We start from the raw sequence: 27,604 nt of genomic DNA, 5'->3' as shown, positions 1-27,604 counted from the left end.
ACCGTAAACTGACACAAACTAGCAAAAGCCACTAATGTATCACATACATGTGACCTTTCCTTAGTTCTGCTTTAAGAGCTACCGGTGTTGTATACTGGGAGATGTATTTGCTGTAAATTTGCCCAGGTCTGCAATGCCACAATTCACAGCAGAGATGCAGTCACACATAGGGAGATTGACATGTTTCTAAGTGAAAATCAGTGAAATTGTGTGAAAAAGTTAAACCTTTAGAATTATATATCAAACGAATACAAGAAAGGTAGGACAAATAATCACAGATAAAATTATTTTGAGTTAAGAGTTATTTTGATCATGACAGGTCCTATATTAAATCACACTGTTAGAATGTTATTGATGGTACTCAGTAATTGTGTTGACAAACGAGGAAAAGCACAACACTAGTTTATATATGGTATAAATGGCATAGGTTAAATGATTGATTCATTGATTGCTGTGTCTGGTAAGTAAACTCCTCACTCCTCAGAGTAAAAACCATCACTAAAAAGTTATTGTGCATGCTGTTATGAGACAGAGTAATGATAATCTGATTTAATGCAGTGTACATAAATTGTACATAAATAATGAGTATATAAATAAGTTATTCACAGCTCCTAATCCATTCAAAATCATTTCTTATTTATTTATGAATCATTAATGCAGCATACATGCACTAGCAAGACAGATTGGGATGAGGAGGGAGAGAAGATTAGATTCTATAATTAAGATTTTATACTCAAAAAGCCTAAAGATATAATTGACTGTGTTTTTATTACTTTGCATTTAAAGCATGTACATCCCCTGCCATGGCTGTAAATTCAAAATTGCAGCCTCAGTATAATAAAAAAGTTGACCATGATGCATATTAACAGTATGTAGAGAACAATATACAAAATTGCAATGAATAGTTTAATGAGAATGGCATGATGTAAGTGGTAATTAAGACCTTAAGGTAAGCAAATGATAAAGTACATTACAATTAGTGATTTACAGTGAGTGAACTAACATCTTGTGTTCTCAGATATAAAAATGTAAGTGTAGCATACAGACGGATGGATGTGCAGACAGACAGATCCCTATATCCCCAGGTGAAGGTGGAGGTAAAGGTGGTGGAGGTGGAGGTGAAGGTGAAGGGGGAGGTGAAGGAGAAGGAGAAGGTAAAAGTGGAGGTGGAGGTGAAGGTGAAGGAGGAGGTAAAGGGGGAGGTGGAGGTGAAGGTGAAGGGGGAGGTGAAGGGGGAGGTGGAGGTGAAGGTGGAGGTGGAGGCGAAGGTGAAGGTGAAGGTGAAGGTGAAAGTGGAGGTGGAGGTGAAAGTGGAGATGGAGGTGGAGGTGAAGGTGAAGGTGAAGGTGAAGGTGAAGGTGAAAGTGGAGGTGGAGTTGGAGGTGAAGGTGAAAGTGGAGGTGGAGGTGAAGGTGGAGGTGAAGGTGAAGGGGAGGTGAAGGGGGAGGTGGAGGTGAAGGTGAAGGGGGAGGTGGAGGTGAAGGGGGAGGTGAAGGTAGAGGTGGAGGTGAAGGTGAAGGTGAAGGGGGAGGTGAAGGGGGAGGTGGAGGTGAAGGTGAAGGGGGAGGTGGAGGTGAAGGGGGAGGTGAAGGTAGAGGTGGAGGTGAAGGTGAAGGTGAAGGGGGAGGTGAAGGGGGAGGTGGAGGTGAAGGTGGAGGTGGAGGCGAAGGTGAAGGTGAAGGTGAAGGTGAAAGTGGAGGTGGAGGTGAAGGGGGAGGTGAAGGTGAAAGTGGAGATGGAGGTGGAGGTGAAGGTGAAGGTGAAGGTGAAGGTGAAGGTGAAAGTGGAGGTGGAGTTGGAGGTGAAGGTGAAAGTGGAGGTGGAGGTGAAGGTGGAGGTGAAGGTGAAGGGGAGGTGAAGGGGGAGGTGGAGGTGAAGGTGAAGGGGGAGGTGGAGGTGAAGGGGGAGGTGAAGGTAGAGGTGGAGGTGAAGGTGAAGGTGAAGGGGAGGTGGAGGTGAAGGTGAAGGGGAAGGTGGTGGAGGTGAAGGTGAAGGGGGAGGGGGAGGTGGAGGTGAAGGGGGAGGTGAAGGTAGAGGTGGAGGTGAAGGTGAAGGTGAAGGGGAGGTGAAGGTGGAGGTGAAGGTGAAGGGGAAGTGGAGGTGGAGGTGAAGGTGAAGGTGGTGGAGGTGAAGGTGGTGGAGGTGGAGGTGAAGGTGAAGGGGGAGGTGGAGGTGGAGGTGAAGGTGAAGGTGGAGGTGAAGGTGAAAGGGAAGTGGAGGTGGAGGTGGAAGTGAAGGTGAAGGTAAAGGTGAAGTTGAAGGGGAGATGGGGTGAAGGGGGAGGTGAAGGTGGAGGTGAAGGTGAAGGGGGAAGTGGAGATGGAGGTGGAAGTGAAGGTGAAGGTGAAGGTGAAGGTGGAGGTGCAGGTGAAGGTGGAGGTGAAGGTGAAGAGGGAGGTGGAGGTGGAGGTGGAGGTGAAGGTGAAAGTGACGGTGGTGGAGGTGAAGGTGGTGGAGGAGGTGGAGGTGCAGGTGAAGGTGGAGGTGAAGGTGAAGAGGGAGGTGGAGGTGGAGGTGGAAGTGAAGGTGAAGGGGGAGGTGAAGGTGGAGGAGGTGGAGGTGGAGGTGGAGGTGAAGGTGAAGAGGGAGGTGGAGGTGCAGGTGAAGGTGGAGAGGGAGATGGAGGTGGAGGAGGTGGAGGTGGAGGTGGAGGTGAAGGTGAAGGTGGAGGTGGAGGTGCAGGTGAAGGTGGAGAGGGAGATGGAGGTGGAGGTGAAGGTGAAGGGGGAGGTGAAGGTGGAGGAGGTGGAGGTGGAGGTGAAGGTGGTGGAGGTGAAGGTGGTGGAGGTTTGTGTTTTTGTTAATAAGCGTGTGCTTTAACTGCAGCTTCCTGTCTCTGAGTCTCTGTCCTGCCGGTAACAGCATGGGCCATGACGCTATCCTGCTACACTGGCAGATGGACAAAACTAGATACAGACAGACGCCCCAATATATCCCACATTTACCAACAGTTTTCCATGTACTGTATATACAAAAATGAAAGTGAAAGAAATAGATGGGCAAATGTACAGACAGACAGGCACCCAGTATACCCCCAGAATATAATGCTCTCAATGATTTGTAAATCATTTTAATACCAAGTTGCATCACAATTGGATAAGTGGTTTTCCTGATATATGCCAAAAATGTACAAACAGACAGACACCCCATATACTGTATACCAGAAACTAGTATGTATGACTGTCTCTATGAGTTCCCTGTTGCTGGGGACTTCATGCCCTGAAAAGATATACTGGAACTTGAAATGGGAGTTTTTCTGAACAAAAAAAATCTATATGAATAAACTATGTTATTGTTTTTGAGATTAAATGTTTATACAGAAAGTAAATTCATTATATTATACAAAAATAATTCCTATAATCCATTTTTAAATTTTGTACTTGAGTGTATATAATACAACTGCCTTCTTACAGGAGTGTAAGGCCACATCTCATTCATTAAATCCTTTGGCCACTCGCTTATTCCTGTTCATATGTTAAAACAACATGTACAGTGCCTTGCGAAAGTTTTCGGCCCCCTTGAACTTTGCGACCTTTTGCCACATTTCAGGCTTCAAACATAAAGATATGAAACTGTAATTTTTTGTGAAGAATCAACAACAAGTGGGACACAATCATGAAGTGGAACGAAATTTATTGGATATTTCAAACTTTTTTAACAAATAAAAAACTGAAAAATTGAGTGTGCAAAATTATTCAGCCCCTTTACTTTCAGTGCAGCTAACTCTCTCCAGAAGTTCAGTGAGGATCTCTGAATGATCCAATGTTGACCTAAATGACTAATGATGATAAATAGAATCCACCTGTGTGTAATCAAGTCTCCGTATAAATGTACCTGCACTGTGATAGTCTCAGAGGTCCGTTTAAAGCGCAGAGAGCATCATGAAGAACAAGGAACACACCAGGCAGGTCCGAGATACTGTTGTGGAGAAGTTTAAAGCTGGATTTGGATACAAAAAGATTTCCCAAGCTTTAAACATCCCAAGGAGCACTGTGCAAGCGATAATATTGAAATGGAAGGAGTATCAGACCACTGCAAATCTACCAAGACCTGGCTGTCCCTCTAAACTTTCAGCTCATACAAGGAGAAGACTGATCAGAGATGCAGCCAAGAGGCCCATGATCACTCTGGATGAACTGCAGAGATCTACAGCTGAGGTGGGAGACTCTGTCCATAGGACAACAATCAGTCGTATACTGCACAAATCTGGCCTTTATGGAAGAGTGGCAAGAAGAAAGCCATTTCTTAAAGATATCCATAAAAAGTGTCGTTTACAGTTTGCCACAAGCCACCTGGGAGACACACCAAACATGTGGAAGAAGGTGCTCTGGTCAGATGAAACCAAAATCGAACTTTTTGGCAACAATGCAAAACGTTATGTTTGGCGTAAAAGCAACACAGCTCATCACCCTGAACACACCATCCCCACTGTCAAACATGGTGGTGGCAGCATCATGGTTTGGGCCTGCTTTTCTTCAGCAGGGACAGGGAAGATGGTTAAAATTGATGGGAAGATGGATGGAGCCAAATACAGGACCATTCTGGAAGAAAACCTGATGGAGTCGCCAAAAGACAATGATCCAAAACATAAAGCAAAATCTACAATGGAATGGTTCACAAATAAACATATCCAGGTGTTAGAATGGCCAAGTCAAAGTCCAGACCTGAATCCAATCGAGAATCTGTGGAAAGAACTGAAAACTGCTGTTCACAAATGCTCTCCATCCAACCTCACTGAGCTCGAGCTGTTTTGCAAGGAGGAATGGGCAAAAATTTCAGTCTCTCGATGTGCAAAACTGATAGAGACATACCCCAAGCGACTTACAGCTGTAATCGCAGCAAAAGGTGGCGCTACAAAGTATTAACTTAAGGGGGCTGAATAATTTTGCACGCCCAATTTTTCAGTTTTTTATTTGTTAAAAAAGTTTGAAATATCCAATAAATTTCGTTCCACTTCATGATTGTGTCCCACTTGTTGTTGATTCTTCACAAAAAATTACAGTTTCATATCTTTATGTTTGAAGCCTGAAATGTGGCAAAAGGTCGCAAAGTTCAAGGGGGCCGAATACTTTCGCAAGGCACTGTATCTACTTCTGTGAGTTCAAAATCTATTTTTTATGACTAAATTATTGATCTAATGTGTAATCTTTATACGCCATTGCTTTTGACCAACATTTTGTAAAAAGACTAGGTTTGTCACTGCTACATATCCTATTTTTTTGGAATGGTATTACTTCTATCGGATGATTCCACCATTCTGCAACAGAGGAAGGTTTTGATTCTTTCCAGTAACACAAAATACTTTTCTTTGCCAATATGCTTGCTGAAAGTATTGCAATGAACAAAAAATAAATAAAAACATCTTAGGGTTATGTCATATCAGATTGAATGGTTTGTAAACATGAAGTAAAATCGAAATTTGAAAAAGATTGTATCATTGATATATCCAGAGGTTAAAATCAAGAAAGATATGTCCTATGGGTCAATTTCATGGTCAGCAAACAAATTTATCATACAAAGTTTATATAACACTGCAAATATGAATGTGGCAGTAGCTGTTCAGCAAACTCGTGTAATTACAGTGTACTACAATCGTGTTACAAAGAACAAGAAATCAATATATTTATTTAGAAATAAACAAAGAAAGTACCGGTAATAGCGATATACACAAGGCTAACAATTATCATGTCAAGGGTAGCAATTATCTACCATATTTAGCCTTTCATGTTTGGCTATCTCTTTTCAGCATAGTCACATCAAAACTGCATACCGGTATTTAAATCGTATTATGCAGTAGTCACTGAAAAACATAAGTTGTACCCATCCTCACCTCTGCCAGTACTAATTTGACCTTTCAACCTCATTTGAGGTCTAAATGGAGGTCACAGCACAAAAACTACAGGGGTTATATACTGTGCCATAACGCAGATGGTGTTGACATAAATATATTGACATCTCAGTTGCCTATCTGGAATTGATTCAGCTCACCCGGTGAAATGTGCATTTATGTGACCGCTATCCATCTTTAAGCATTAGTGCCAGTTGACCAAGCCCTGCAAACATATTGACCTCTATCAAAGTGATACCACAGCTTATTACCTGACTACATTCCACAGGGCTGGATCAACCAACTATGAAGACAAAACTATTATGTAATCTGGGTTGTACTAATTGGTTTATTGGAGACTCTTTAGGAAACTGTTTATACTGTAAATAGGATTATACTGTAAACTCCAGTTACCACTCTGAAAATGACTGTGTAAGTCCTACTAAGGTATTGAACTGTATTATATATGAGCTGTAAATGTAAATGCTAAGATTATTATTATTATTATTATTATTATTATTATTATTATTATTATTATAATATATGGTGAACAATAATTTTCCTATAAACTTCAGTGGGTTACTGTCTACTGTACATGGTGTTGGCGCAAGACCTGTGTATAATAAAGTTAGGTGGTAGCACTAAGATTGCTCATGTATAATAAGGTTGATGATAAAACTGCTAACCTCAGTTTTTAATAGCAAAATCTACCACCTGTGCACATGAACACAGCAACACACTGTCAATACCAAAACAAACAACAATGGCCTGCAGATTTTTTTTCTGCAGAAGATTGAGAGAAATCTGTGGAAGAGCAGAAAACTGCAGGTACTCTTAGAAGTGAGGGAAGTTATGCGGTGTAGACTGAAGAAAGCAGAGGCTTTTGGCTGACGAGGAAATCATCCTAGTCCACCCTCCTCAAAATAAAACAAGCACATTTTCTATTCAGATTCTTATTAATAATGCATTTAGTGGAGTTATATAACTGGGATGTGTGTCAGCTTGGGGTGTTGTGTGTGTGTGTGTGTGTGTGTGATGTCTGCTAATAAAGGAGCTGTCTGTTTAGGAAGATAAACGTTGTCAGCTTGGATTCTTATCGCTGTTACAATATGTCAGCAGAAACCCTCAATAGAATTAAAGCCTTATTAAACACAATTAAGTGTATATTATTATTATTATTATTATTATTATTATTATTATTATTATTATTATTATTATTATTAGTAGTAGTAGTAGTAGTAGTAGTAGCAGTATTCTTAGTAATAAACCAAAAACATTACAAAGAAACATGTTTTAGTGAACCTAGTACTTACCCAACAGACATTCAGCTTTTGTTTACATGTGCTACTTTACATAGTAAAATGCCACAAACTTCACATTTTGTTATTACTGTATATTATTTGTTTGGAGAAACTTTACTCCTCTTACAATAATAGAAGCATTATAACACAAATAGATGCATACATAGCAACACAATGTGGTAGGTAGCATATGCTTGACATTTATTCATTTATTTTAAGTGTTTTAAAGTGTTAAACAATATATAACAATCCAACAACACACTCATTTTGGCCAGTTCAATATAAGGAACGTCTAACCGTTGTGACAACTCTTTTCAAGTTTCTTTCAATTTGGTAACAACCTGAAGTTTTTCCTTTATTAGGATCAGACTCCTCGGATCACATACAGTAGTGCTATTTTGCCCTGCTGGTACAGCAGCACAGCTACTCTGCCCCCCCCCCCCCCCCCTTATTAAACAAGGCCTATCTTAGTTTCCAAAACAACCTCAAAATAATCAGTCTCAGAGGAATACCCCAAAGGTAAACTTTAGCTTTACAGTTCTTCCTATAAAGGTTACAGGTTACCCCATATCCCTGGCTCATCTCATGAGTTCAGGAAACTGTGCTGCTTGATGAGCTAGCTAAGCTGATCCAAGAAAAAATATGTTCCACAGAAAACATCTTTCATGTACAGTTCTAAAGTCAGCTGCTTGTTGTCTACGCTCTCAATTAATCTATTTGCTGTAAATCTTGTCCGTGATTTTTTTTATACAAGCTGGCTGCCCAGTAAGAGGCCAATAAATATTTGTTCCAAATCCCAACTCTTAGCTTCTCACCAGCTCACCAGCAATTGCTGGAATTTTTAGCTGACGCTACAATGTTTCAGATGATTCTACTTAACATACAATGATACAAAACAAACCATTTTAATAATGACGGCGTCCCATAGTGTACATTGTATTTATCATTACTCTTTGGTGAGAACAAATATTTAAGTATGTCTGGCAAAAGTGACAATTATCTGAATTAAAATGTATGCTTGCCTGTCTTTTATATATATATATATATATATATATATATATATATATATATATATATATATATATATATAGCCTTTTTTTTTAGCTCTATTGTCTTGGTTATTATACCAGTTAACCCTATCTTTGCTGCTTGCCTATGGGGTTATACTGTACACACTGTAGAAATACCGTCTCCTGCATGCAACCAGCACTATTTTTCAGATGGTCATGCTGGTTCAAAGCTGTAATGCAGGTTTAATAGCTGGGTTTTGCTGGTTAAAAAGTCACCTAACTAAATGATACACTGATTAACAGGTTTAGTCAGGTAAACGTGTGCTGATGTGATGTGATCATCAGCAGGGAGTATAAATCAGTCATAAAGCAATACTGACCAAAATCCTCTACTGAACGATTCCCAGAACACGCGTGGTGTTATTCTGAGGTATAAAACGTGGTACACCTTGTGCTGGGCACATGATTTTTAGGTTGAGAAAACAAAGAAACAGCCACATGGGAGAGGTACGATGTTCTGAGTTTGGCCATGAAAGTTTTTTTTTTTTTTTTTTTTCACAATTTAGCAAATGTATGTGACTTTAACTGATGAGCAACGAATTGGGTTATCTAAAATTGTAAATATATGCGATTTTGTGGATGAACTACAGTTTGGCTTGTATGTAGTGATTTGTGCAGTAATCAATCACAGCATTGGCAGCGTACCATTTTCAAGCGTTAAACAGGTACGCGTACGACACTCTGACGAGCTGCCACTTCTGGACCTACACCGGTACTATATTGCATTCATAAACACACAGACAGTGCCTCTTACACATCTGTATTTTTTCACTTAAATAACGCGCACTGGTAACCACGGCAACCTTCTCCACCCATGCCGTGCGTTTTTTTGCTGAGCACCGAGGACCAATTTATTTTCAACCTGTTCCTCCCGGATTTAGGTTTCAGCAACAGTGGGGATGGATCATCCTGATAAAACATATCGGACAAACTCAACCTGTACAATGCGACCACATGGTAAAATCGGTCCAAGCATTTGAATGGTTAAACTAGATTAGAGAATTATTTTAGTCAGTGAGGATTTCACGCTGAAGGAGAGGAGGGATAAGGTGCTGACTGGTGGCCTGAATGCAGTTTGCAGTCAGTCTCTGGGAGCTCCTCCTTTATCGCTGAAGAGGACAGTAACATCACATCCACTCAATGAGACCAGGAGGGCACGAGAAAGGATTGCATTCTCCATTTCAACCGACTGCTGTTGCCGCCGTTGCTCTCTTAAGGTAAGGTCCACATTCCAAAACCTTGCCGGTCTGTAGTTTGTAGTGATGCTCAATGCTGTCTATTATTATTATTATTATTATTATTATTATTATTATTATTATTATTATTATTATTATTATTATTATTAATAATAATAATAATAATCGTTGTTGTTGTTTATTCTAATGTAACTATTAAAGGCTGAGAAGTTACTGTTTGCAACACACCCATATAGCGTTCTGTGTCAAGCGTTGCCTGTTTTTTTTTTTTTTAATTATGTACAATACAAATCAAATCATATATATATATATATATATATATATATATATATATATATATATATATATATATATATATATATATATTAACTGCAAGTAGGCTATAGCGTGAAAGCTTGACACAAGTTTTGTTTTAAGAGCACGTATTGGCTTTAAAGACAGAAATCAGTGGTTGAATTCTTATATTTCACTTTTTTCAAAGTACCATAACAAAGTTGCATTGTTTGGTTAATTGTAGAAATACATACAGACTACTACTACGACTACTACTACTACGACTACTACTAATAATACTAATAATTATAATAATTATAATAATAATATAGTTTTTATTGTAATTAGTATGATTGCTTTTTTTTATGGAAGTAACGGTATTTTGCTATACCAGTGAATACAATCTGTTCTGTACCCACCAAACGTTTCAGCCTATTCTTACGAAACATATAATTCATCTGCATATATCAGGGATCAGTTGATGGAGACTATTGCATTGCACTCATAAACGCCTTATACTGCAGCATGCATAAGGTTTAGCCTAAATTAAAAAAAAAAAAAAAAAAAAAAAAGTTGTAATGAATACCGAACTTTAAAAAAACTATAAATTATTATTATTATTATTATTATTATTATTATTATTATTATTATTATTATACTACTACGGCTACGACTACTACTACTACTACTACTATTACTACTACTACTACTACTACTAATAATAATCGTAAACACTGCTTCTATGGCTTTCCGTATTTGAAGTGCCAGCTGTTTTCTTTAGCCCTGAGTTAAGTGGAAATAAAGTAATTTAATCTGCCCTGCTTTTTTATACTCTTTACAGAAACACCAGCAAACAAACGTACATGTGACCCAGGAAAATAATACATCTGAAAAAAATATGGTTTACTGATTAATATTGAGTATCATTAATAGTAATTCAGAGGATATGTTTTATATGAAATGTAGTGTACATTTTCCAAGAAATACACAAGAGGTACAGCATGTTGACATGAGTAATTGCATTCGTCTTTAAAACTTAAGGATTGTTATTTCTGGGGATTGAGCTGTACATGCATTATATCATGTTAAGGGCATGCAGTCCAGTATTCATTCCACACTAAAATAAAGACTGGTTTGTATAATGCATGTGTAGAGTGAAATATAATTTAATGTACAAGTTAATAGACAGTAGTTTCTGGTATAGCAGTCAGAAGAAACCAAATATGAGTCCATACTTTTGGTAATTAAACATCTGTTCTCATCTTAAAACAAATGTACCGAAACCGAGCATTATTTGTCAAGATGTTTTAATTTGTGGCAGAGATTTAATACAATAAGTATCTCACATAATTGCATTGTCCTATATAGTTTACCTGTGGGCGTCACTCAATAGATCACGTATCTTATTGCACATAGTACTATTGTGTTGTAATCATGTATTTGCTTATGATTGTAAGTCGCCCTGGATAAGGGCGTCTGCTAAGAAATATATAATAATAATAATACAACAAACCTACACTATAAAGAGTTTTTGTTTTTTAAGGGTAGAGAGTGGATTGAAGCAAAACAGTATTTGTTTTTTTAAATAACATTTTACTAAAACAGAAACAAATGTTTTATGAATTAGTGACAAATGCTTCAGCCTATAATATAATATAATGTGTGAATAGTGTGCGAAGTTTAACATTTGACTGGTGGTGGTAAAAGATCCAATTAGAAATTACAGGAAATAAAAATGTGAAATGGAAAATACAGGGGTTCATTTAAAAACAATGAGGCATTTCAAACAAGAGGACCCCGAGAAATGTTTTGGTCTGAATTGAGATCAATATCCCATCAGAAACAAGGGTTTTCAGAGCAAATAATGTATTAGATAATACAGCACATTGTGTGTAGGGTGTCTCTTATTAGATCAGTCATCTTGTGCAGTCTGGGTCTGTCTGCTCAAGCTGTGCGAAATGATGTCTCTAATGACAGTCACCCTACACACGACGCATCAGAGAGAACATTTTGCTTGGTGTATGCCATGACACATCATAAAAAACTCAATTCTTGAACACAACCATACCACATTGAGTTTCTACCATGCTATGATCTTAATATCGGTATGGTTAAAGTCATCTGCTTTAAAAGCATCTGAGGCACCTCTCAGAATTCTCTTGAACTACAAAGTCAATTCAAAATGAAGACATCAAAGTCGGTCAGCTCTGTCTCTTTATGGTATTTTCTTCAACCTTTTCTTAAAGATAATTACAGTGAACTAAACAAAGGTTGATTATGAATACAAAAAAACCCAGCTGGATTAAAAAACAATATACTAGAGAAGGTGATTGTTGGGCTTTGCAAAATATTAGAACCACAGATTTTTTCTTTAACTGTAGAAGGAAGTAGTATATTATTTAACCTTGATACAACAGTCTTTTATATCAAGGGCATGCACCAGAGCCATGATCTCATTTTCAAAATATGAAATTGGCAAATTTTGTACTGACTTCTTGCAAATATTAACAAGTTACATTTTTGCTAATGATGATGTCTTTAAAGCTCAAGTTGCTCAGATTAGCTTGACTAACTTGTCTAACTTGAGTAGAAGTTTGTGTTGGAGGTCAAGGAATGGGATGTCATGACTGCTTTAGGAGCAGTGTAAGGTCCATGTATGATTGAAAAATCCCCAAATAATCTGAGGATTGCTCTTTTTTTCCTAAGACATTTACCTGAATGATTATGAATACCATCCCATTATATAATATTTTTGCTTGTCTTTTGTTTTTTTCCAGCTTATTATGAGGAAACTTTTCTCCACTTCAGAACCTAGAAAGAGCACATCTGAGATCATCAATCCTAAAATAAAAGTCATGATTGTGTAAAAAAAAACAAACATTATTTCTCCATCCAACAGTTACTAACACTACCAACAGCAATGGGCTTAAATCTACTAAAGTCTGACATCTTAGTGAAGGACTCTTTCCTGGACATGCATTCTTTAAGTTGCAGGAGACATCAGCACCTCAGAAAAAAACTAAGGCCTGTGCGTATTATGGGGATGGTCTTGAGTCTATTAGCAATAAGCGCTTTTTCATTTTCCTTCAGTGCCTTCACTTGGACCACACATTATAGCACAAAGCTGTTCAGCAGTCCGGACAGCCTGCAGTCCTTGCCTGTACCACACAGAACTTTGCTGGGCACAGAGGAGAAGCAGGACCAAAATGTTTCAACAGGTTCACCAGTTGCCATGAAAGTGAAAGCTGAAGATAACAAAACCAAACCTGCCCATCAAGGAGACTATCCGGAAGACCTCTTCAGCCTGGAGGAAAGAAAAAAGGGTGCTATTGTTCTGCATATGTTTGGGATGTTATACATGTTCATATCATTGGCCATTGTATGTGATGAGTTTTTTGTACCATCGTTGACTGCCATCACTGAGAAACTTGCCATCTCCGATGATGTGGCAGGAGCAACATTCATGGCTGCCGGTGGCTCGGCCCCAGAACTCTTTACGTCTATTATAGGGGTTTTCATCTCTCATAGCAATGTTGGCATTGGGACAATAGTAGGTTCTGCAGTATTCAACATCCTTTTTGTCATTGGGATGTGTGCTTTGTTCTCCAGGGAGATTTTAAATCTCACCTGGTGGCCACTCTTCAGAGATGTGTCCTTTTACATCATTGACTTGATTATGCTAATTATCTTTTTCTTGGATAACATCATCAACTGGTGGGAAAGTGTGTTACTGTTGTCTGCTTACGCAACCTATGTGATCTTCATGAAGTGCAATGTGCAAATTGAGGGATTCGTGAAATCAAAATTACACAGGAATAAAGTTGTAGAAGTTTCATCAGCAGAGGCCCAACCAAAGGTAAGTTTAGCCTTTCTTCCTTATGCTAACCTACAACCAAATGCCAGTTACTATGTCATTGGGAACCTACAGCTAAAGTTAACACCATTGTGTTGGCTGTACAAGAAGATTTCAAAACATACAGCCTTCTTATTACACATTCTTTTGCCAAAGCTTAAATTGTCCTTTGCCAAAGCTTAAATTGACAGCTCTGAAGCACAGACTTGTAAACAAATAAGGCAAAGCATGCTGGGATACTGTGGCAGCATTGAAACTGGTGCTTAATACAAATCTGGTTACGCATCAGCTAAACAATGTAAATTGCTAGTGGCAGCAGGGACATGACTGACAGAATTAATTTAACTTCAAATGTCGATTACATACATGCTTGATAAGGTAACTTTCTTAACAAAAGGAAAGTGTCATACAGAATGCATTTAACCTGTAACAGTCACATGAAAAACCATGCAAAAATATATGAAGGTCTGATTATCAATGCTGGTTTAAGCCATTGATTACTATCATGAGTAAACATCTTTCATTTCCAATCCCTTTCTCTTTATCCCCAGCCTTTTGTCAGTGCCAATAACAGAGGCTGTGCTGCACTTGCTGCAAACCTGCATTACACTTCGATTCAACATAAAAAGACATATGCAGAGAAAAAAAATATTCTAATATTAATAATAAATACAAGCATCAAACACGTTATTATTTTAAATATTTTCCCAAGCAATATGTTACATTTTGAGTGGGCTGTGTTCCAGCTCTGATGAATCAGAAATATAAAGCACATAATTATCTACAGCAAACATATGCATTTTACAAACAGAAAATACCTCAAATGTAATTTGTTTATATTTTGTTCTCAAGGCCGCTTATATTGACATTTCTGTATGGATATAGCAATATGTAAACTGCTCTTAAAAAGTAATGCATTATGCTGTGCCTAACAGTTGTACAGTGAGCAATTACAGCTGAATTTGTACGTTCCAGACAATATATATATATATATATATATATATATATATATATATATATATATATATATATATATATATATATATATTAGCTCAAAGAGCAAGCTGCCCATATAAATATATATATATATATATATATATATATATATATATATATACATACAGTGCCGTGAAAAAAAAGTATTTGCCCCCTGTCTGATTTTCTGCATTTTTGCATATTTTTGACACTGAATGTTGTCAGATCTTCAACCAAAACCTAATATTAGATAAAATGGACTCTGAGTGAACAAATAACACAAACATTTGATACATATTTCATTTATTTATTAAAGAAAGTTATGCAACACCCAATGCCCCCGTGTGAAAAAGTTATCGCCCCCTTAGACTCAATAACTGGTTCCGCCACCTTTAGCAGCAATAACTGCAACCAAACGCTTCCTGTAGTTATTGATTAGTCTCGCACAGCACCATGGAGGAATTTTGGCCCACTCCTTCATGCAGAACTGCTTCAACTCAGTGACATTTGTGGGTTTTCAAGCATGAACTGCTCGTTTCAGGTCCTGCCACAACATCTCAATGGGGTTTAGGTCTGGACTTTGACTAGGCCATTCCAAAACTTTAAATTTCTTGTTCTTCAACCATTCTGATGTAGACTTGTTTGTGTGTTTCGGATCATTGTCTTGCTGCATGACCCAGCTGCGCTTCAGCTTCAGCTCACAGACGGATGGACTGACATTCTCCTGTAGAATTCTCTGATACAGAGCAGAATTCATGGTTCCTTCAAATGATGGCAAGGCGTCCAGGTCCTGATGCAGCAAAGCATCCCCAAACCATGACACTACCACCACCATGCTTGACCGTTGGTATGAGGTTCTTACTGTGGAATGCAGTGTTTGGTATTCGCCAGACATAACGGGGCCCTTGTCGGCCAAAAAGTTCCACTTTTGACTCATCTGTCCATAGAACATTGTTCCAGAACTCTTGATGATCATCCAGGTGCTTTTTGGCAAACTTGAGACGAGCATTCATGTTCTTCTTAGAGAGCAATGGTTTCCACCTTGCTACTCTGCCACGAATCCCATTCTGATGGTGGAGTCATGAACACTGACCTTAGCCGAGGCGAGAGAGGCCTGCAGATCCCTGGATGTTGTTCTAGGGTTCTTTGTGACTTCCTGGACGATTTTACGCCTTGCTCTTGGAGAGATTTTGGCAGGACGGCCACTCCTGGGAAGATTCACTACTGTCCCAAACTTTCTCCATTTGGACAATATGGCTCTGACTGTGGTTCGGTGGAGCCCCAGAGCCTTAGAAATGGCTTTGTAACCCTTTCCAGACTGATAGGCATCAACAACTTTTTTCTAGAGGTCTTCAGGAATTTCTTTTGTTCGTGGCATGATGTGCCTGTAGAACCTGTGTGCTGACAACTTCACTCTGATGGTAAGGGCCAATGTTAAATTGGGCATGGCTGGCCCAAATCAGGCCTGGTTGTTAACCAAAGTACTCAAACAGCTGACCCTAATTATCCCTTTAATTGGGTTGAGTTAACTAGGGGGGGGGCAATAACTTTTTCACACCTGAAGATTGCATGTTTGATTACCTTGCACACCAAACAAATGAAAGGAGCACCAAACTTTGGTGTCATTTTTTTCTCTCAGACTCCCTCTATATACTACTACAACCTACAAAAAAATCTGACCAAATACAATCTGAAAAATGTGCAAAAATGCAGCAAATCAGACAGGGGGCAAAATCTTCTTCACGGCAATATACTGTGTATATATATATATATATATATATATATATATATATATATATATATGTTTGTTTTTACTTTATAGGGAAGCTCAATTATTAGGCATATCAATATTGAACAGTAGCTAAACTGGTTAGCTTGTTGCAAATCTATGATTAGTAAGCTATCTAAAGCAGGGACACGCATGCGGCCCGTTTATCGCCTGACTGTGGCCCAGTATGTTAATTCCATTTCACTTATGAATATATCGTAAAGATTTTTTAAAACTTTGTTGACTTGCTTTTTCTAATTTTTTGCATAAAAAGCAGCACACCATTTTAATTCCTACTGCGGAGGGTAATTGCTTCTCATCATCTTGTCTCCAACTACTTTCACGAGTCGTCTTCTCCTTTTTTAAATGCACAAACTCGCTGCATTGAAAGACTCCATTCCCAACATAGGAGGCCTGTTGCTAGGGAAGTGACATCACTGCGCTGTGTCTTTTGCTACATTGCTGCCTGCTACAGCTGAACAACTCGTCGGCTAAAATAAAAACGCTTCATCAAGTAGATATTGAATTTGCTTTGTGTTATTGTGCAATGCGTGTGTATATGGTAACAGTACAATGTTAATGCTTTGTTTTTAATTGTTTTGTATATTTTTGTTTGTGATATGCAGCACGAAATAAAATTAACAGTAATTCTATGGGAAATTGCCTATATGAATATTGCGGCCAAGGGTTAAACTCTGATTATTCTTTAGTAATGTACGACCCACTATACACATTAGGTTAAACTAGTTTTCTGGATATGTGGCCCGTGATAAAAGTTTGGTTGCGCACCTTTGCTCTAAAGCCTTAGATCCAATTAGATGACCTATACATAGATCTTGCCTTTTACAGTTTCTTTAGGACAAGCCAGGTAAATAAGACATGGCTTAGCTCCGAATGCCAAATATATTGTTGGATATGTATATTGAAGGTGCAATCCGTATAGCTTTATAGCACTGTATGTGTGTGTACAGTACCATTCTCCAGGGTAGCATTGGATTATTGTTGAAAATGTATACACATTTCAATAACAAGCTGAAGTCAGAGTAATCGTACCTAATTATATTAAGGCTTCAATCCAGTTTTATCCCTCGTTAACTGCTTACTGCTGGTTAGGACAACCTACAGTACAGCAAATACTCTTAGGCATGATGGTTTATGTAACCTGCTATTGCGGCTGCTTTAACAGGAACCAGTAATGTAACATTTCTTCCATTTGCTGGCAGCGAATAAATATGGTGCTGTTTTAGATGAAATTACATTGCATAACTTCCAGGCTAAGCTGTGCCCTTCATACATAAAGCTCAAGAATATGAGGTTGAAAAGTAATCTGTGCTGTCATTACAGTGCATTTCCCTGTCAGTGCATACTGGTCTTTTATTGCTTGTGGGGACTTGTGTTCGCATAGTAGTTTAATGATATTCAGCTACAATAATGTACTAAGCATTTTATATTGATTACCAAACAGTTTACAAAAACAATGTTGGCAATATTGACAAAGCATTTACCACTGTGCTAAGTTAACACAAGTTTGTTTTGTTTTGTGTTTTTTTTGTTTTTTTTAGGTTAAAAAGCTTCAAATAAAAAACTAAATTTAGAAGCTCCTACATGCACCTTAGTTGTTTCTTGCTAGTTCTGTTATATTAGCAGTTTGATTTTCGTTTCACCAAAAATGGTGCAAATTTATCATGGTGGTAAGTGCTTTGTGAAAATGGCCTAAACTTGGGAAGAATTATGTATATACGTATATATACAGTAAGTAGTTTTCAAAGTGTTGGGTAAGCACCTGTAGACATTATACGTTACAAATGTTAAAATGTACCTTTTTTACATTAAAAGTATGCAAAGTGTCAGCAATAATCCTAAAATAATACAATTTCAATGCAAACGTGAAATGTGAGGCTAAACACTAACGTTCTTTGCATGCCAAATAGTTTGAAAGCTGTATCATATGTTCATTCATTTGTGAGGTAGCCTTACACTGCTTTCTACTAAAAGGCCATAACAAGCAGTAAAGAACAACTGAGAAAGTAACTCTGGAAAGCAACCAAATATCAATAAATAAGCATACAAAGGAGACTTGAGGTTTTGAGATCTCTTAGTTCAGTATGTTTTTTTTAATTTTTTATTCATGTGATACTATTTATATAACGTTTCAAACAGTTGACCTTTGCAGTTGGTGCTTTATAATTGTGTTGTTCTATAAACAAGATCTTACAAAATACTGCAGTCCAAAATATTTAGTAAATGCATGGATGGTTGGTTTTTATTTTCCTTTAAATTAGGCAGACTGCATGTGGCATGGTTCTTCAACCCAGTCTGAAATCTTCTTGTAAACCCAGTTTAAGAAAGAGAACAATAGCAGTGGCTGCACAAGACCAATTTGGAATTTGATATTAATTAGGTCATTTGAATTTTGATGGAGAATTTCTCTCTCTAAAATCAGTTTTCTAGTGACACTCGGCTGCAGACCGACAACAGAACGCCTTTGCTTACAATCTGATTGTCCCTATGGAGTTTTGACATATGTTTTTTATTTAGTTTGTCCAACTCTGTACATGTTGCAGTTTGGAAAAAATATAGTATAATTTAAATGACTAAGCAAAAAAATAGGATGGGTTCCAGGGAATATACAGTATAAATAACAGGGCCAAGAAACTTAACGTGAATACAATGCCACTCTTGCCTGAGCTGTAACTTGGAGAGTTCATGGGCAAAGTTAGGAATTAAAGTTCTAAATGCGGTTATCTCTTTCAATTAATCTTCTTAGAGACTTGTTGCTTGTGAGCTTACATGGGTCCTAGAATGAGATATAGACGGCTTTGACTTCTGTCCTTAGCAATAGGATTATACTATACATGCTGCAAAAGTTAAGTTCTATTTGAGATATTACATTTTTTGGAAAAGATTTAAGATATCTCAAAAATAGCAAAAAATAAGCACCGAAAAATGAAATGAATAAAAACTGAAAAGCAGAAGCCCTAATTATAATGCAGATAGTTTATAATTCCAGCTTAATAGGGTTTTACCTTTCCCTTACCCATGTGTTATGTTGGCAGTAATGATAAGTTATTTTACTTCAGTATTACGATTGAATCATTTTTACCCTTATCTGCTTTTTACAAGCTAATTTCCCTGGTCTGTGGACTGCCTGGTCAGTCATTTCATAATTCCAATATGCCATGTGATGACTTGAGCTTCCAGTACTGTTATTATAGTATGAACAGGTTTCCAAGGCATTGCGTGACATTATGTAATGAGGAAATGACAGCAGAGGTCAAACATTATAGTCGACCATAGCCAGCTTCAAAAAATTACAACATCTCAGTATTCAGGGTGACACAGAACATCATAATGTGAAAAAATAAAAAAAAGTTGTGAAGTAGCATTTAAAGTTAATTACCCTTTTATTTTATTTTATCATGGAGGTGTTTTTGTCTGTTAAAAAAAATGATTGGGAGCAGTCATTCGTTTTGAGCGCAGACTGCTCTTTACTTGAGTTTAGATTGCTTTACCTGAAAGTTAATCCCTCTAGATTAATGAAGGTCTTGTTAATGCGCTGTCTTTTGACCTGTCTGTACTGCAGATGCTCATTGGAGATCTGGGGAAGAATGTTTCAATTGTCCCTGGTTGCAAAGACAGCTATTGAGAAGATTTCTTAATCATTTTTGTATTTCTATGCTTCTATATTTGTGAAAATGACAACAGATAATGCAGAAAATACAGCAACTTACATCATCAGCTTCAAATTTTTTTTTTATACACATACCACTGCCAAATGGCAGATGAACATGGAACATTAGGATAAAATGTCTAGCTTAAAAAAAGAAAACATTGAAAAGTAAAATAACAAAAACGACATGGTCAACAGACTTTAAAGTTATAAAGCGTAAAAAGTCATCAGGATGTTAACAATGAAAAGAAAAATTACAGGTACATTATTTAAACAGTTGTATCAACACGTGAGGACGTGTAACGCTATATTTTTCAGAACCCCTTATTCTTTAAGACAAAGGCTTCTAAATGTGCTTCACAGTAGAAATACAGTATAAAACTACAGATACATTTACAACCAATAAAAATATATTGAATTGAATTGTAATATAGCACTGTATTAAGGTAGAGAAATATCTAAGGAGAAACATGTTTCCTGTTACTCTTCCAAATTATCCAAGAAAACAAACTAGCGAAACGTTGACATTCAGTAGAATGTGTTTTATTTATGATGTCAGTTATTCATGAATTGCATTTCACAATACTTCTTGAAGACATAGGCATGGTCATTTTTGCCTCTGAATTCTTTGAATATTGATCCCAGCACTGCTGAAAAATATTCCCAAAAGTACCATGGCAGATGGTGGTCTCACTAATCTGCTGTAAGCATACTGACAGAGGCTGGCAGTAGGTATTACCATGATGTATTTGAGATGTGACTATCATCTTGGTATAAAGGGTCACCAGGCTCCTATCTTTTAAACATTGCACTGAATTCATGAATAAGAAATAAAGGCTAGCGCCACCAAAGCAGTGGGAAGTGATGTCTCTGTCATTTGCAGCAAGGTTAAGCACTGACTCCTGCAGGCAGGAGAGGAACCCAATTTTACAGGTGTCAAAAGTGTGATATTCCATTTGCTCTGTTGCACAGCCCCCCTTGGCTAATTGACGCAGGCTCCTGTTGATGGCTTCCCAGGACAGAGAGAAGTGCAGCTTTGTCCAGGGAGAGCACTGTATGTGAAATATAGACACATGTATAGCACAGGGTTGCATGTGCTAATTGCACTATGGCTGCAGTTTATTCCTGTAGTAAATTAAGTGTTACTTTCATTATAACAGCCAATAAGTTATTTATTTATTTATTTATTTATTTATTTATTTTATATTATATTCCGTTGTTTTTTTTTCATTGAGTTATACAGTGTGATAATAAAGCAGATGACCACCTCACATTGAGAAGCAGAAATACCTTTTAACCACAGAACAGTGCATTTTGGCAGAAAGATTCTAGGCCAGCTCATATACGTTTTGTTGCATTAACTGCTTAATAATATGGCTACAGTGCGTCCTGATAAGGTGCTTTGAAACAGCACATGCTGCAGTTTCACAGATTCACTTAAAACATTTTGGTGATGGCCTCCTCAATTTGACTCAGAAAGTTTTTTCTACCAAATTGGCCAATTATTACCTTCTACAGTACATATATACATTTTTCAAGAGCAACTGGGCCTCAGCAGCAACAAAAGGCAAATGTAAAATACCCATAGCGAAATGAATCATTTTGTAATTTAGATTTAATCAAAGCAATAGTCATACCTGTATATTAAAATGACATGAATACATCACAGGTTGTATTTATTTACAGTATGTTTAACAAGTTTGACCAAGTATAACAAGTACAACTACAGCTAGCGGTATCTTGAATATAATATGAGGTACCAATTCAATAACGTAAAACAAGAAAAACAAATCAAGAAGGTTATCCTAACGTTGATGTTGTGAATTGAAAAATCCAAAAATAGTATGAAATGAATCCACACCAAAGAAATTACATGTAAAAGCTGTGTTTCCACAAGCTCTCTATTGCAACACATTTTACTGTCCTGTAAGGTGTAATGCGGAAGTTATCAGTCATAAACGTGTTGGAGGTTTATCTCTTTGTATCTATGTCGAAAATATATTATTATTGCATTAAAGCTCTTATTCATTTATGTGTATACCACAAGCGTGGGTATGTCTAGCGTCGGATAGATTTGAGTTATTCCACTTAAGTGGAATAACATGCTTACCGGGACATGTTAGGCTTCCAAGCTAGAATGGCTGGGAAGCCTATTGTTTCTGTTAGGATTTTTTTTTTTTTTCTTCCGCTCTTTTTTTTTAAATGGCTCTGAAATCAACACCGTTGCACGGAAAATCACGAAACTTGGTAGGGTGGTAGGCACCTTAGGGAAGAGCGAAAATGAAGGTTATAGGTCACATGGTCACATGGTGATTTTCAGAGAATTTTGGACAATTTTAAAAAATCTTCTTCTCCGAACCGGTTTACAGCAGTGATCTTGGTGCACATACTCCCCTCATGGCCTAGATTTACGGTTGTTCAAGTGAAGTTGATCGGTCATGTTGTTTGGCGGCCATATTGGATTCATCAAAAATATTCCAACAACTTCTTCTCTGAAAAGATTATGCCGATTGAATCAAAACTTTGCATACATGGCCTTGGCAAGGTTGTCTATCAAGTTTGTTGAAAAAGCAAGTCGCTACATATAAAAACATGGCCTTGAGAACGAGTTTAGTCAAGAAATGCCAGTTACCGATCTGCCTGCATCTGACTTACCCAAACAGCATGTAGCCACTTCATTAAAAGCGGTAAAGGTAGGAAACAACAGAGCGACTGCAAACTGACAGACTGAGCTCAGGGTTCTATGTAAAAAGATGGTTGCGAAGAGACCATAAACAGGGTTTGAAATTAATTCGCGTCAAAGCATAGTCTGTTGACAATGAAAGTAAAGACCCACCAGGTAAAATAATCCCTAAATTAATTTATTTAATATAAAATGTATACATTTTATTGCTATTTATTTAAAAAATATACTTGTGGTATAAACAGAATATTTAATGATCGTTTGTGGAATACGGTTTTTATTCACCTTAGGAGGAGGTCCCTACATAAATTTGCACGTGCTGCAAATAAAAAACGTATACCATGAATGATAATTCAGTATTTATCAAACATATATTATTAGTTGGGCCACTCATCAGCACCTCGGTGTTTAATAAGACAAAAAAAATGAAATGAATAGATACAAAATAAATGCTGACACCCTGGGATCCTTCAAGAAGCTGCTTGATGAGATTCTGGGATCAATAAGCTACTAACAACCAAACGAGCAAGATGGGCTGAATGGCCTCCTCTCGTTTGTAAACTTTCTTATGTTCTTATGTTCTTAAATAAAAATGCTTTTTACTTCACTCATAATTGAACTGAAGCTATAATTGCACAAAATAATGTTTTTCTTCATTTTGAATCATTTTCTGCAATAAAAACGCAGACAGGTTTGACTTTTGAAATTTAACTTCCAGAAAGACATAGCCAGACACTACACATGTCCTGGCCTTGCTTTCAAAACCAAGCTGCTTGGTCCCGCTCCGGAGGCGAGTGGGATGGAATGTATAAAAGCAGGCAGGTGCAGGCACAAAGAGCAAGAGTGTGGAAACACCAGCGAGTGGACATACGAAAGAGACGTCTCTTGGGGGGCACTGTACATAAATAAAAGCTCGAGAACCTGAAAGCAAGAAAGGGGAACTCGATGAGGTGAATTATAGCAATCCAAAGCTAGGACAGAGATGCACCCCCAGAGAACCTGAAACGAGAAGTGAGCCTTGTGTTATGAGAGCTCCTACAGTGAGGTTTAGCAAGAATAAGCTTAGCTCCTCAGATTGCGAGGGTAGTGATAGATCATGAGATGCTAAAAGGTTGGGTTTGGCTGGGGGTCCCTTCTGACTCATGGAGAGCCCTCCTCGCAGAGGTAAAGGAAGCAGAGCTTAATCAAGGGTTGGAGAAAGTGAAATCACTAACCCCCCCAGAGGAGACCAATGCAAAGGTTGTTGAGTTTGTGGCAAACACGACATATCGATACTGTATGTTTAAAAGAGAACCACTTGCGTATAAAAGCTGAACAATTAGCTTGTTGAGGAGGCTCGCTGGAGGTCACTACGGGTGCTGTATGGAGGTTGGCGGTTCCTGTTTGCTATGCAGTCTGGATGGAAGGCATTGTGTGATGTCATCAGGAAGTTTGGAGCTGAGGGCTGTGACTGTGATGGTGTGTTCGAACGAAAAAATTTGAAAGGAAAAAAGTTTTCTATATTATCAGCAGCTGCATGAGGAAAACGTTAACTAAACTACTTGCCAAGTATTTGGAACAAACTACGTGGCGGAGGCCAGATGAACAAACAAGGTTAACTAACCTGTTTGTTCCAGCGGAACAGGTCGTACAGCTTTGAAAATGGGTAGTTTGGTTTTAAGTCATCGAAAGGATTCCCGCATCGTTGTTTCGATTGCTAAAGGGAAATTGACATTTCTGTGACTGGTTAAATATCCAATACAGTCCCTGTAAGGAAGAGAAAATAACTCGAACATAACTGATTTGCAGCATATTAAATGAACATTACTCTGTCTGTATCAGAACTGCTATAGTATTACCGCCAATCCTTGTGTATTACAGACTCGTGTGTTATTTTCCTTACTTTATTATTTTTCCCCTATTTATTTATTTTGTTTTGACCAGTAAATAATTTTAAATATTGCTTTATAGTATACTGGTGTTTTTTGTTTCTGTATTTTATTTTAGTAAATTGTTAATTAACTTTTGCTTTGTTGATTAGTTGTTGGGTATGTATATTGCGTTGTGTGTGTTCGCTGAGACTATTGAAACCCGGCTTGCAGTTTAATAGTGTAAATTGGCTCATGAGGGTATATTCCCGCAACCACTTGCGTTGATTACTAAAGAGGTGACTTTGGTAACACAATGGTAAAGTTAGTTTGTCTCTTGGAAGGACCGTATTTAAAGCAGGTTTCCAATAGGGATGAAAAGCTTTTCATTGTCTTGTACTGTTTGTTACTACCATAGCAATTAACTGTTTTTTTATGTTTGGTTAATTAATATTTTGTTCTGCACATGTTTTGTTTCTTTATTCTGTAAAACTTGTTTTTTTATTTTGTTTTTGTAATTTGGTTTCATTATTATGAGTAAATGGACTTAAAGCTGGAGCCATCTAAATATATATATATATATATTTTACCTCATAAGCAACTTGTTTGGTTATTCAATTAATTAATAGTCCCCTTTTACTCTGGTTGACTATATAGGACTTGAATAGGATGATGGGTTTTCTGGTCCTGGTAATGTGGTTAAGTTAAATAATTTGATAGGACATTTATTACTATCTGGCACCCTAGAGCTTGACGCCGTTACAAGTTATAGAGGAGGAGGAAGGAGGAGGAGGAAAACAAAAAAACACAAGACAACTGCATTGGATGTGACTAATGATTTAAATAGGAAGTAGATTTGATTGATGATAGGAGATGAAAGGATAGGGTGGAACCCAGCTCCCGCCCCCCGAACCACACTTAATAGGTTAACATAACAAATCCAGACACATGTGTCTCTTTTAAAATAGACCATAGAACAGAACTAATAAAAGTTACACTACCCAGCGTTTGAGAGTCTTAAAAGGACTATAAATCAGTGGTGACAGACTGCAGACTGAAATGCTATAACTATAACATACATCTGTAGGTTTTTAACTTGCATCCTTTAACACAGCATTTTTCAGCCATGAATGCTTTCAAATGGCCACTATTACTTCAGCAATGGAAATGGTATTGGCCGAGGCTAGTTTTGATGATACTATAAAGGGGTTAATAGTCCCCGGCCAATCTAGATTATTATTGCTATGTTGTGATTCATATACTCCACGAGACGTGTTACTAAGTTCCCCGTGCTTACCTTTACTGAGATTTAATTGACGTAAAATTAAATTTGTTTCTTAACAGTTTGCCTAAATTTCCTCATACTGTCTATATATACACCCACCCCTCGTAATATAGCCCTTCGCTACACTGCGGATTTGGATATATCGCGGTCCTGGAGTTGGCTCTCCATTTTTACAGTCTAACTGGACATGCCTTAGCTGCACTATACATAGACAATTTCAGTTAGAATTACTGTTAGTTTTATTTTGTACTGCACATCACAAACTGAAATATACAGAACAATTACAAACAAAGCATTAATATTGTACTGTTATCATATACACACGCATTGCACAATAACACCAAGCAAATTAAATATCTACTTGCCGAAGCGGTTTTTTAAGCAATGCACAAGTAAAAGTCACAGGGCAGTGACGTCAGCTCCCTAGAAACAAGCCTTCTGTGTTGGGAATGGATTATTTCAATGCAGCGGTTTGTGCATTTGAGAAAGGAGAGGAAGATTCAATCAATTAATTGTAGACTTAAGTTGATGAGAAGGAATTACCCTCCGCAGTATGAATTAAAATGGTGTGCTGCTTTTTATACAAAAAATGAGAAAAAGCGGGTTGCGTAGAGGATTTGTATTGGACCCTGGCGCCCACGATAAAACGAGGGAGTGGTTGTAAAGTATTTGTTATTAGCCTATTTGTTTTTCTATGGGGCTCCCGCTATATCGCAGCCCTCGATATGTAGCAGATTTGTATTGGACCTTGACACCCGCGATATATCGAATGGGTGGTGTATGTATGTATGTATGTATGTATATAAATACAGTATTTACATCATATTGTATCGTTTTAGATAAGAAGGAAAGACATGAAACAGGTATGCAGCTCAAAACAGCAGGCTCTTTATTTGGCAGCAGGTAATCATAGCGAGAGAGAGAGAAAGAGTGACAGAAAGAGAGTGAGAGAGAGTGAGAGTGAGAGAGACAGAGAAACAGAGAGTAAGAGAGAGAGAGAGAGAGAGAGAGAGAGAGAGAGAGAGAGTGAGTATGTACACACATATATCTATTTTCACTTCCAAGCTTTTAATAGAGTGTCCATTTCTAACCAAGCTTAATTTTATCCACATTACTTACAGTATGTATGTATTCTGTTTGCTTGTAATATTGTATTTACTGCAGCTGCTGGCAAACAATGCACCCTTGTAAACATGAGATTTAACCTCTGTGATCTATAACTATTTTAGTTAAAGAATAAAACGAGTAGTTAAAAGGTACATCAACAGGAAAACGCCCACTCCCCACATATTAATATCAGAGGTTTGTTGGCACTGTTGCTGTGATGCTTTTGAAGGGCAGACAAAGACAGCTGTGGCTAGAAGCCCATTTGTATTAAACTAAGCGCAAGCCATTAATTATACCCTGCAGGGAATGCATATCCCCATGCTAGAGGAACTGCTCCTGCAGATGTGATGAAACTCACTATGGACGGAGTTTTTATGGGTCTCTGAATCATGGTGATCAAGTAATTGTGACCTACCCTATGGCATTGGCTCACTATAAAATATATATTTGTTATACTGTTGAACATATGAAAGTAGGACAATGTTGGAATGTTAAACATCAAACATTACTTTTTACGTAATATAAAAATAATATGTTTACAGCTAAAAGGGTACTCTAAAGCACAGGAACAAATGTAGAAGGGGCAGACATGGGAAGATTACTACCAGCAGCAACCAGTATAAGGAAGGTTTTGAGAAAAGAAAGGTTTCCAGGAGAGCTATTGGTTGTCACTGTATCTCTTGGAGCATTTGTTGTATTGACTTAACATTTCTGATGATAACAACCACCAAAGGGTATATTTGTTGAGT

The 27,604-nt window shown here is 37.6% G+C and overlaps 1 protein-coding gene across 4 annotated transcripts in view; it reads left to right on the top strand.

Annotated features, from left to right (window-relative positions):
• Positions 1-8,970: 8,970 nt before the first annotated feature.
• LOC117420628 (sodium/potassium/calcium exchanger 2-like) overlaps positions 8,971-27,604 on the top strand; it is a 139,661-nt gene continuing 121,027 nt past the window's right edge. The window contains exons 1-2 of one of the 4 annotated variants that reach the window (XM_059029186.1): positions 8,971-9,415; positions 12,445-13,523. In XM_059029186.1, the coding sequence (XP_058885169.1) occupies positions 12,588-13,523 (936 nt within the window). In that variant the 5' untranslated portion in view covers positions 8,971-9,415; positions 12,445-12,587. The remainder of the gene's footprint in view (positions 9,416-12,444; positions 13,524-27,604) is intronic. The other 3 variants (XM_059029179.1, XM_059029189.1, XM_059029185.1) reach the window with 3 other exon arrangements.

This window comes from Acipenser ruthenus, chromosome 1, assembly GCF_902713425.1.
Source record: "Acipenser ruthenus chromosome 1, fAciRut3.2 maternal haplotype, whole genome shotgun sequence".
Lineage (NCBI taxonomy): Eukaryota > Metazoa > Chordata > Actinopteri > Acipenseriformes > Acipenseridae > Acipenser > Acipenser ruthenus.
Note: the sequence above shows the minus strand (reverse complement) of the source record. Positions and strands in the feature narration are given on the sequence as shown.